This window comes from Seriola dumerili, unplaced genomic scaffold (genome assembly GCF_002260705.1).
Source record: "Seriola dumerili isolate Sdu_G_001 unplaced genomic scaffold, Sdu_1.0 BDQW01000200.1, whole genome shotgun sequence".
NCBI lineage: Eukaryota > Metazoa > Chordata > Actinopteri > Carangiformes > Carangidae > Seriola > Seriola dumerili.
Window position 1 is genome coordinate 819,529 of NW_019174455.1, and position 12,677 is coordinate 832,205.

Consider the following 12,677-nt stretch of genomic DNA (forward strand, 5'->3'; position numbering starts at 1 on the left):
TGAGTCCAACAATAACAGCTTCAGTCACTGGGTTACTACACTGTGGGAGAGCAGCCATGACACACACCAACACAACAAGTTCAAAGGTCCATATTTTACACTAAAGTGTTGATCCATAAGAAGATGTGTAGTTTTACATCTCTCTCAGGCTTCTCTCTGGAGCTCTAGTAACAACAGGTCAGTGAGCCAATCAGAAGAGAGGAGGTTATGATCCTCTCTTCTGATTGGCTGACTGTTCTCTGAGTGATCCAATAAAAATGTAGCAGATTTCAGGTAAGCACTCAGAGAAACCAAATCCTGCAAGTTTGGATGGTGGGTCCAGGTTGGCAGGGCTTGGTGACTGCTTTGTTGTGACATCAGAAAGTTCCAGAAGTCCTGACAGCTGGTTTTAAGGCTCAGTTTCTGAATACAGGCTGTGTGCATTTCTCTGTGGACTGAGCGCTTTGATACTCTCACAGTATTAATATAGAACCTAGACCTGCTTTATAATCAAACAACACATTGACAGAGACCTTTAGACTATATGGACCTTTAAAGGGTCTCTTCACTCAAATCACAACAGAAAAAAAGACCATTTCCCTGACTTCTCCTTCTGGTATTGAACCAGTTCCAGTCCAGAGGTCAGAGGTGGAGCTCAAAGACACTGAGGGTAAAGATTTCAAAACACATCAGTATGTTTCATATTAACAGTCTGTTTTTGATTATCAGTCATTATATTACAGTTACTGGTCTGATTAAAAAAACTCAACTACACATCACGATTGTCTGAATATTTTCTAATAACAATGAACTTATTGTCTTAGTTTTCATAGTTTTACTTGACCATCCAATAGCAAATAATTTAGTTGTATTAATGAAGTGTCAGTGTCAGTGTATTAGCAGATATGATTATGGATGCAAATTTTCGCGGTTGACCTGACCTATTAAACAAAGGTCCAGTTTCTCTGAAAACATCTGTCTACAGCTGTAAACCATGCTGTGAGAGCGGAAAGTGAACAGACTAGTAAATAGATAAACACTGAGTTTAGAGTCAGTGTACAGCTCTGTGGAGACTTCATCACCATCACACACTAATGAACACTGTTACACTGTCAGTGTCAATTATAGCTGCTTTAAAAAAAATGATAATGATCCTCAAGTCATTTTTTAATTACATTTGTTCAATAACTTCTCCTCAACAAGTTAAAGTTAATTATAAAGGTAATTATTATGATATACTGGTTTCATGTAACTGCGTATGAAGGAGAAGAAGAAGAAGAAGAAAACAAGTGAAACAGGAAACATGATGCACAGACAATAACACTCAGAGCCAGGACTGGACAATATGTTGTAACATCTATATCACAGAGAAAATGAGCCATGTCATTCACCCATTCACACCTATGACAGCCAAGTAAAGAGACAAACTGCCCACATTGAATCAAAGCAACAGTTTTACATTGTATTCACGTATATGTGGATGAATACTTCCTGTTCATATTGGTTTGTAGAACCAGTTAAAGGTACTGGAGCAGAGTCACTAGGTGTTGTGGGTCTACTCACACTTCTAAACTACATTCATAATAGACTCATACTGTCAGTAGTTTGATAAATGTCCTGTCAGATAGATACATTGACAGTGGTGCAGCAGGGGTTTGAATCCCTGCTCAAGAGCAGAAGAACAATTCCTCCTGTAGGTATTTAAACCACAGGTTAAAAAAAAACGTCCTCAAATTACAGCCAATCAGCTGCCACTATATCATCAAGGTAAATGTTCCCCAGGAACTCGGCGGAACATACCGTATGGCTGTTTGACACAGTGTTTTAAACATGATACTGTCTACACACACCTTCACCCTGTCTGAGTGTGCTGTGGAACTCACCAGCAAGCTGTCCTCCAGTCATAGGCACCACTCGGTACGGTGACCTTCAACACATCAGGACACACAAAAACACACACACACACACACACACACACACACACACACACACACACACACACACACACACACACACACACACACACCCACACACACACTCACACACACAACACACCACACCACACACCACACAGCACACATACACGCACTGCACGCACGACCCCCGTACTACGCACGCAGCGACACTTAGCACACACACACACACACAACACAACACACACACACACACACACACACAGGTTAGTTGTGAGAGCAGAGGTGGTGTGAAGCTAGAATAAATCCGTCCACTGTGTTCTTCCTTCAGCCTGTATTCAGACACAGTGTTTACATGGAAGATTAACACTGAGATAATGTTTTACCTTCAGATACACTAGTAAAAATGCCTGAGCAGTAGCACCCAACAACAAGAAACAGGAAAACATGGCTCATATATGTGATTTGCTAACATTGTTATGGAGAGAATAGTCTTTTTTTTTTCAAAGCAGATTTTTCTTTTTATTGTTTCACTCTTTAATTAAAACATCCTTGTAACTGTTGAATTCTTCCAAAACCATGAGTCTGTGTGTGTGTGTGTGTGTGTGTGTGTGTGTCTGTGTGTGTGTGTGTGTCTGTGTGTGTGTGTGTGTCTGTGTGTGTGTGTGTGTCTGTGTGTGTGTGTGTGTCTGTGTGTGTGTGTGTGTCTGTGTGTGTGTGTGTGTCTGTGTGTGTGTGTGTGTCTGTGTGTGTGTGTGTGTCTGTGTGTGTGTGTGTGTCTGTGTGTGTGTGTGTGTCTGTGTGTGTGTGTGTGTCTGTGTGTGTGTGTGTGTGTATGTGTGAGTGTGTGTGAGTGTGTGTGTGTGTGTTTGTGCATGTGTGCAGCTGGGGGCACGACATGTTGAGGGACCCTGTTTCCCCTGTTTCTTAATGAGGTAATTGAAACAAAGCCAGGTTTGTCTGGTTCAGTTCTTTCTTGTCTTGTTCATATTCTGTGTGATTCACAGTGAAACTGTGACAAGGTTCAGGGTTCACTACAACTCTACTACTTCTTCTACTTTAGGTCTACTGTAGATCTACTGTGCGACTGTTTGAATAAACAGTCTCCATCAGACCTAAGGAGACATGAACAACAGTGACAGAACAGCAACACGAGGAGATTTGACGTGGTACTGAACCTCCAGAGAGGCCATGTTAATATTCTGAAGTACAAGAAAATGAGCAAGTCAGCATCTTTCTACTGCTGCCAGTGTTCACTCACAGCAGCTCTACACAGACTCAACAGGTCTGATAGGAAATGATAGGAAATGAGGGAGGAAATGAAGAGGGAATAACACAAAACACTGCATATGAGGAGCTGCTATAATTCTGTATAAACAGCTGTAACTGATGTCATATCAAGTGTCAAAAAACCCAAGGGGAAAGGCAAACCACATGTGTATGTGTGACAAACAAAAGCCTGCGCAATATCAATATTATTGTTCCTACACTATGTGTACTGTGTGTGTGTGTGTGTGTGTGTGTGTGTGTGTGTGTGTGTGTGTGTGTGTGTGTGAAGAGATTGGAGGGAAATCAGAGAAACTGGAAGTAAAAGCAGTAAAAAGGTTCAGAAGGAGTCAAGGACACGCTGCAGGACCCAGAAGAAGCTTTGTTCTACACCTCATCAGTTTCATGACACCAATCTGATGAAGATTGTAATGACGACAAACAGTGGAGAGAAACAGTCAGTGAACCTTTGGATTCATCTTCATTTATGTTAAAATTTATGTCTAAAATATGATCAGATCTTCATCACAGTTACAATAATGAACAATCACAATCTGTTTGAACTAACAACACAAATCATTGCATTGTTCTTGTACAAAGATTCACAGTGTTGCTGAAACAGTGTGTGAAGCACTCAGCTACTGACATGAACAGAAGCTAACTGTAGTCAGGAGTGATCAGACCTGGAGTCAGTCAGTGTAACCAGACTGGAGGTTTTGGTTGGAGACACTTTGACTTCATTAGCTGATGTGAACCAGGCCTCACAACAAAGATCTCAGAGAATGAGGATGAAGGGGTGAAAGGGTCACAGAGTTCAAATCTTCATCAGTCCACAGTCGCAAAGACACAGCTGAAGGCATAAAGGAATCAGTGGAGCTGGTTCACATCTCTGTTCACGAGTCCACCACACACACATCATGGAGCATGGAGTCCTGACATGTACACCAAAGAGGAAACTGCTGCTAAAAATAATGGTCATCCAAACTTCCTCCTGAAAATTGAGCAGCTGCTGCAAGAACTGGTTTCAGAGGAGGTTCAACCAGTTATTAAATCCAAGGTACACTGACTGTGAGCGTTTAATGAATGCGTTCCATAAACACACAGAAATTATAACTGTTTGTTTTAGTTTGTGTGTTGTCGGTTTGTCTTCATCTGTGACTGAGATGAAGATCAGATGATAATATTCAGAGGTTCACTGACGTCTTATCACTGCACTGTTTCTTTAGGAGTAAAGTCACTTCAGCCTCTGGTTACAGAAATAAACTGTTCTTACATCAACAACACTTCTGCATCACATTTCCTTCTGTCTTACTATTTATTATATTAATTATTGTTTGGTCAGTGTAATATAAACACATGTATTTATCATATATATCCTCTAAAGGCTCAGAGTGTGGTCCAAACCAGCTGTACAGCTCCACAATACAACACTGATTTACCTCAGCAGGTAAATCAGTAGCTCAGCTCTGAGCAGCTGCACTTCTTCAAGTTTAGTGCGTGGTAAATGTTTAGCATGGCTCTGGGTAAAATACCCTTTAAATGGTGTCTGTAGACAAGCATCAGTTTGAGCAGGACTTCCCTTCTGTATGTTCTGTGTTAGAAACATGGAGGAGCATCTGCTCTGTCTTCAGTCAGAGGTTTCAGACAGACTTCAGTACTTCAACACAGTCATCTATAACTGATCAGTTCTTCAACAGGAACCCAGAGCCAGGATCTTCTCTGTGGAAACACCTACTGCTGTTTGTCAGCTGATTAATAAACTGTGCTGTTCCCATCCTTCACAGTAAATAACCAGAATCCTGACCTCCGCCACCAGGAAACTAGACCTCCATCAGGTGCTGGCAGTATTAGTAGTTATCCTGCAGCCAATCATAGTCCACCATGACTGACAACACCTGTAAACTCGTAAATGTGAAAACAGTGTAAAACATGGAGCAGACTTGATTCTGATGAGACTGTGTTACTGTGACTCTGTACAGAGTCTCAATTCTGATCACTTGTGAATGAACAGGCTCCAGGTAAACTCAGGTACAGTTGGTTTCTAATGTAAGGAGCAGAAAACACTGGTCAATCATAGAACAGGTCTTTCAGTCGAACAGTCTCATCAGTGAAGACATCAGTGGACAATTTGTCCTGTACCTCTCTGTGTTGTGTGGCATGGTGGGGTCGATGGACACCATGGCTCCAGAGGAATCCAGCAGGGACAGGTTAGTGTTCCTGTGTGGAGACAAAGACACGTTTTACTGTACTGACTAAGTTCATCATGAATGTGTCTCCATGACCTGTCCATCAGAAACCATCCAGAGGAATCAAAGACCTCCTGCATAAACATTTCTCACTAAATAAACCAACAAGGACACTTTGTTGGGGGTGGTGCTGCTCATGTGGACTTGAGGTTTAGGAGAACCAGAGGTTTAGGAGAACCAGAAGGTTTAGGAGAACCAGAGGTCAGGGAGAACCACAAGGTTTAGGAGAAACAGAGGTTTAGGAGAACGAGAAGGTTCCAGTCCTCCATCAGAGAAAAACATTCGTCCACTGAGTGGAACCATGACTGAGGATGTAATTCCTCTTCATGATATCATAATGTACAATGTCTACTTCAATGACACAATCACAGTTACACAATGATGCTGTTTGTCATGGAGTTTGTCAAGTTTGTGGTAAAAGAGCTATACAACAACATTAATACACACTGAAGGCTGAACATTATATAATAATATATAATAATTTGACCAGAGTGTACAGGCTGTAAAAACTCTGGAGAAGTTAAAGGGATAGTCCACAGCAGTACATCACTCCTGAGCTCCTGCTGCTTCCAAACTGTGGACGTTCTGACTCAGGTCTACTGCAGGTGATACACTGACTACAGATAATCACCTCAAACAACTATCACTTTAGCTGCACATAAACCAAGCTTCAACCTCCAGGAGTGAAAACTGAAGCCAACACTGAAGAACCAAAACCTGCAGTTCCTCTAATGACCACTAGAGTCTGGCTCCAACAGTGAGTCAATGCCCATAGACTCCCATGTTAAAATGTCCAACTTTACAGCAGAAATAAACATGTTTACAGCCTGGTACAAAAACTGTTTTGGTCTTGAGAGCTAATTTCCTCCTTCATGACAGCTGTTTATATAATTCACCTGTTTACATTTTATCATGGTTTAAAGTTATGTCTAATTGAGGGCGTGACCTCTTTGAGCGACAGGTGTCTAGCAGCTAGCTGTCTGCTCGGCGTCTCCTCAGCTAACTCAGTCAGTGAGTGTGAACTCTCTGTTTGTTGGTTCTTCATGTAAATATGAGACAGATAATTTGACTTGTTGGTTAATTAACAGAACATGACTTGAAATTGACTTAAGTCTGTGCTCCTGTTTTTACAGGTGAGTCAAATTGTAATTAGTGCCACGGGTGCTCAGCTCCGAGGCACTCCTCTACAGCTAGAATAGCTGAGAGGAGTGCCTCGGGCTTATTATTATTATTCTGCCAAATTTTGGCACGTAACTCGTCCCGCAGCTTTGAGAAAACCCCGGTAATATATACATCAAAACGTGCGTCTTGATCCCGAAAGAGGTGCTATGACTTTTGGTGTTAAAATTCCAATTTTTCCCAAAGTTATTCCAAAAATACTGGGAATAAATAATGCATTAGGAATGCATTGGAATTTTCTTTAAAAACCCACAAAATTTCACCTTTTTTCTACAAAATTTCACCTTTTTTCTGAGTCACCCAGCTCTCTCATACCTGCACGTAGAAATGTGATTCAAACTATAAAACGGAGGAAAACTTCTGCTCTCTCAAAAATACAGCAACTGTTTTTACATAACATGTAAACTTTTCAAACTATGAGCACTCAAAGGAGGAGTGGAAATCACTTTTTCTTCAAAGTTAGAGTGACAGCGTCAGTTGGCTAGAGTGCGTGAAGCAGTAAAAAATAACCTTTATTTTTATTTTTAACTCGAGCTCACGGCCAAACCGTAAAAAGGAGACAAATAATTCTTTCTCAAAATGTAGACATAGTTGTTGGGATTCATAAAATGTAACTTTGACAGGCAGGGTCTGCACAAAATTTAAATGGGGGTGCCGAGTCCGACAGCAATACCTGTCTCACTCTCATTGACACCTAATGTAATCGTCTTTTTTTTTCAAAAGAATCTCACTCTGTCTTCGCACTGAGCTTACTCACTCATTTTAAGGAATATCTGAATAAAATAGAGACTGTAAGAAACTTCTGGCTTCAGTGTCTGTCACGGTGTTTTCGGTTTTTGAAAAGAAGTAACGGTTTTCTCATAATTTGCAATTGTTTTAAGCCATGTAGAAGCCAAATTCTGGGCAGATTTTCACATTGCCATGGCAACGGCAGCTCCTGACCTGTGTGCGTGTGTGCGTGCCTAGCAACCAGATAACCAACTCTCCAAGCTCCGCTAGCTTTACATTAGCCGCATGTTAGGTCTTAAATTACATTTAGTTAGGTCTTAAATATGTAAGTCCATTTACTGCTTCCTTTGTTGCTTTTCTTTTTGTTTTGTTAAATGAGTGAATGAAGTTGTGACGGTCTCCGCTGAGACAGAGGAGAGGAGAAGCTACTAGCCCTCTCTCGCTGTCACTTCTAGTCGCGTTGCTCTCCTCCCCAGTAATGTTAAATTTAGCACCGAAAAAAACATAATAGTGGTAATTTAAATAGCGGTTCATGGGATTTATTAACCCTCAGGGGTCCCTCTGTCCTTTTTTGGACATTTTCTTCACTTTTCTTTTTTGATTTGCTGATCATTTTGTCTGTGTTACAGCTGAAGGTATGGATTTCTGCAAGAAAGTGTCTTTTTTGACATATTTTTAAAATCTAATGTCAGTTACTGTTACAGGTCTATTATACACTGGTAACACATTTTGTACCCTCTGGGGTTCCTCGCGTCCAAAAAAGGACACACAAAGAAAATGCTATAAAATCATCATATATCAATTTTTTTTTTTTGCTTTTTTTTTTTGCATACATCTCTTAAACCACTTCAGTTCTGCTCAAACCTACCAAATGTTTATTAGTTTTCAGGATTTTAACCCTTTAAATGCCAGTTTGAAGACATGTTGCCTCTTGTTTTATTAAAAAAAACAACACCGAATATGAGATATTTCCCACATAATACATGATGGAGGGATGTGACATTGTTTTATATCAGAGTCTTTTATATCAAGACATTTCTCAAAACCAGAATATGATCAGGGTGACTTTTGAACACTGGAAATAAATCATGTACTCATCCCGGCAGTAGCCCCCCTGGCACTCAAAATTTCCCTGGAATTTTCTAGTATTTCATTTATAAGTTAGTTATTACTAATTAGCAGGTATCAGTGTCTACACTCATCATACATGTCTGCAGCTTAGCCTCGCTTTTGGATTAGCAGGGAGTTAGGTCACTCTGAGCTTCAAACCTGTGGGTGATGTCACAGAGGCTCCCTCCATCTTTATTTACAGTCTGTGACTGAATTACAATTTTATATGAACATAAATGACATTAATTGTTAGTCCAGAATTTCATGATGATGAGGCTCAAACTCAGGAGTCTACACACAACAGCAAAGTAGAGTGAACACAAATGACTCAATACACAACATTATCAGAGGTCTGTGATCTACTGAGCAGTTTTCTAGTAGTTCAAAATGAATGAGAACAGGCTCTGTCAACAGTAGTTTACAATCTACATAGACTATCAACGAATTAGCCCTGCAGTTAGCTTAGCCTCAGTGACCACACACAGCTCTCCAAGAAGCCCCCTGGAGGCTAGAGCCGACCACACACCAGATGCTGATCCTGGACCAGTCTGCCCACTGAGCACAGACCAAACTGAAACCAACCCTCTATCAAACTCCCAGTCAGACTGGCATCCAGCAGACTGTCACAGTTAGTGCTAATTGTAACGTAGTTTCATATCATAATCCCTTACACTACTTGTTATCGAAAAGTAATCACATGACTGGAACGCTTCACTATTAGCAGCCACTTTGCTGGAGCTAGTGGGAAGAACATGAGTGTGTGTGTGTGTGTGTGTGTGTGTGTGTTACCTTGGCACACTCAGGGCTGTACAGAGCAGTTCCTTGATGTCACACGGGCTGCAGAATCTACTGAAGACCACCTGAGGGGCGACAACAGACACACAATCATACAATCACACTAAATTAAAATGTGGTGGCAAGGTATGAAAGGCAGGGAGAGTACTCTTTACCTGCAGTCTGTGTCAGTCGTACTATTTGACTTATAATAAAATAAACATACAGTAACTTCAGCTGCTCCAGTCACAGCTATAAACCATGCACATGATGAACTGTTACAGTCTGTGATGGAGACAAAGAAGAACACACAGTTTTTACCAAGAGAAAAAAAAACTGTTTGTTTTCTGACCTGTGACACTGTTCATCATTTATTCATTAGCTATTTCTCTGCAAATCTTTTTTTTAGCTTTTCATTGCCTTGTGGTGAATGTAACCTGCCAACATTAGCATACAAACAAGCTAAATGTTAGCATGTTACTAACTACACTGATACGCTCAGTACAGATGAAAGTGAACACAGGTGTTTGTCCAGTGGAGGAGAGCAGACATTCGCCTGACAGGATGTTTCACCTGATGGAGCAGACAGAAGAGTTTTCTTCTTTTAATTATGAAACACACCCATACACACTCATGACACTGTACAATCAGTAATGCTCTGTATCAATTGGTTTATAAATTATGATTTTGTGTCATCACAGACAGATGTTGTGTTGCAAAGCTGTCATTTTCAAATGCATAGTGGGACGTTTAGCAGGAAGTACACCATACACTGTGTGGTGCATCTTGGGAACAGTGTAGTTCATACAAGATTCAGACAGTAAATCAAATACACTACAGAGAACATCATGAATGGGTTCAGCCACAGACCATCAATGTGTTGGTTCAGCTTCAACCCACTGACTCACAGTAACAACATTAAACATCATAAATATACAGTTCGGTTTTAAAGGCTCAGTGATTTCCCACAACAGCTGATCACAGTAGATTTTAACAAACAGGAGCTAATAGTTCATCTGTTGAGAACTATTTTCTGCAGCAGATCAGTCAACATGTGGTGTTAATGAGTGTTTGTGGCAGCAGGATTGTGGTGACCCCTGGGGTCCTCTCAGGGGGATCCTTTTACTAATCTGTCTCTGTCTGCAGTTGATTGGAACATCTGGAACATCTGGAACACCTGTAGTAACACTCCTAGAAAACACACTAGGAGACAACATGATCAACATGGCCTCTCCTCTCCATTTCAACATGTTCTTTTGGTAATTATGTAAGAATTTTTTTTTTCATCCACTCAATATTTTAGTTTTCTGATGTGCAGCACGGCTGCAGTCTTTACTCCTGCTTGTTCTTATGTGGAAAATATGTGCCCAAAAATGTAAAATAATGCAGGGCATGTATTTTTCCACTGCATGAAAAAGATAACAAGAATATTCTTAGTGAACACAAATGTTATTTAAAATCAGCTGTTTTTCTTGTGCAGATGTTGACAACATGTTGTGCTTCTAACTGGTTGACTCCAGTCATGAGAAAGTAGAGCGATCAGCCACTGGGGGAAACTCTAGAAACATCTGAGCGAGATGGATTTCCCCACTCAGGGCTCTTCTTTTGAGGAGAGAACCAGCTCACTGCTCCACAGAGGCGGGAAATATTTAGTGTTTTTAAAACTGCTTCATAAACAAGATTGAGTCACTGAAGATGAGAATTGATCTGTGTCACACAATGAGGGATGACCCACATAGATAAAGGAGACATGTGCATGTGATGGCATCGCAGAGGACAGGCAGCGAGATGACATGAGGAGGCCGGGCAGTGCGAGGGTGGGGGCAGGATTAAGGCAGAGGCGGGGGGCTAAGGGAGAGATGAAGGTAGAGGAGGAAGAGGAGGAGGAGGGAGGTCAAAGAGCCCTTCAGTGGTCTGGCTCTGGTAGCGTGTCACAGGTGAAATAGACAGGGGGAAGGAAACATCACACCTACACTGAAACACAAGGGTCAGACTGCTGCTGTTCCCATGAACGTCACACAAACACACAACTCTCACTCTAAACGAGTGAATCTGAAAATTTAATTTCCACTTTCTTATTTTAAAATGCTGCAGCTTAAATGAAAACACTGTCTCCTGCTGCTGCTGCTGCTGCTGCTGCTGCAGGGTGATGATCAGACACCTTCAACCTGCCACTATCATGCAACAGAGCACACAATATTCAAACCTGGTCATGCAAAACAAGGCACAAACCACAATCTGATTATTAATGAGGACCAGAGGACAAGAGAAACAAAACCCACAGAGAACAATGAGTGCGGGGAAGCTGAGCATCATGATAACACGGCTCCGTCACACACTGATCAATATGCAACACAAGTGAAGAACATGAGTTCAACTGAAACGCTTCACTGTTGATTTCAACCTTCCACCTGGAATAAAACTAATCCAGTGCTCAAACCTAATCCTAATCTGAGAGGTCAGTCTGTGTCTCAAATGGTACAGGAGGTCCTCTCAGTGTCTCCAGCAACAAGTTCAGTCTTTGTCCTGTTTTCTCTTCCTCAGGGAGTCTGAAGACACAACAAACCTCAAGTCTCCTGACGCTGTCTCACCCTTTGAACAAGTGTTCATCTTCTCACCCTGTTGTATATGTTTCCAGATTGGGACACTGTCTGCATGAGGCCCTGACACATTTTTGTGCACAGATACACACTGTGTGAACTCCATAAAGAAGACACAATGCAATAAATGCAAAGTGTCTGTGAGGCATAAACCTGGTTATATGGCCTTTTATGAGCCGCCCCTCCTCACAGAGCTGGAGTCTCTGCTCACCTCTTCAGTCTGGAGCAGGACGTGTGGACAGTAATGAGACAGATGCTCTGAGAGTTAATGAGTCCTCAGCAGTGATGAGCTGTGGTTCATATGTGTGTAGATGTAGAAGTCTGGATGTTGGTGTGCACAGCCTGCTGGTGAGTTTCAGTTTTGACTTAGAAGAAGTAGTGATGTTTCACTGTGGCACACGTGACTCAGATCACAAGAGATCTGGATCTGGTTATGGTAGGATTCAGGTTTTCATGTGAACACAGTAACTGTGATCCTGAACAAGGTCAATTGGAGGGATGTTTCAATGAAAGGATGAAAGACCTCAGTTGAAAAGCCCCCAATGAAGATTCTGCATTTTACAGTTTTCTTTCTGTTTGCACTGAACAACATGATTAAAAATCTCTTGGTTTACTATCAAAGCACCAGCCTGCTCCAACTGAGCTCCAGTGTTTCAGTTTTCATCTGAATCACATCTCAGACTATACAGAGCAGAAACCCTGATGAAACATCATATTAAGTTTTACTCCATGACAAGACAACATGTAAAGAACACAGTGAAAATTAAATCACAGTAAATATCTGTATTTGTTAGATTCAGTCCTGACTCCAGTTCAGGTCTTCATGGTTCACTGGTGTCTCTGAACTACAGGCAGTGACAGTGAGGTTTGCAGACATTCGG

At 41.3% G+C, this 12,677-nt stretch overlaps 1 protein-coding gene across 3 annotated transcripts in view; it reads right to left on the reverse strand.

The window, feature by feature from the left end:
* Positions 1-12,677, reverse strand: part of pde9a (phosphodiesterase 9A) — a 44,351-nt gene that overhangs the window by 30,158 nt on the left and 1,516 nt on the right. For all 3 annotated transcript variants that reach the window (XM_022753891.1, XM_022753892.1, XM_022753890.1), the window contains exons 2-4: positions 9,212-9,282; positions 5,298-5,375; positions 1,863-1,906 (exon numbers count right to left, since the gene is read on the reverse strand). In XM_022753891.1, coding sequence (XP_022609612.1) covers positions 1,863-1,906; positions 5,298-5,375; positions 9,212-9,282 — 193 coding nt within the window. The remainder of the gene's footprint in view (positions 1-1,862; positions 1,907-5,297; positions 5,376-9,211; positions 9,283-12,677) is intronic.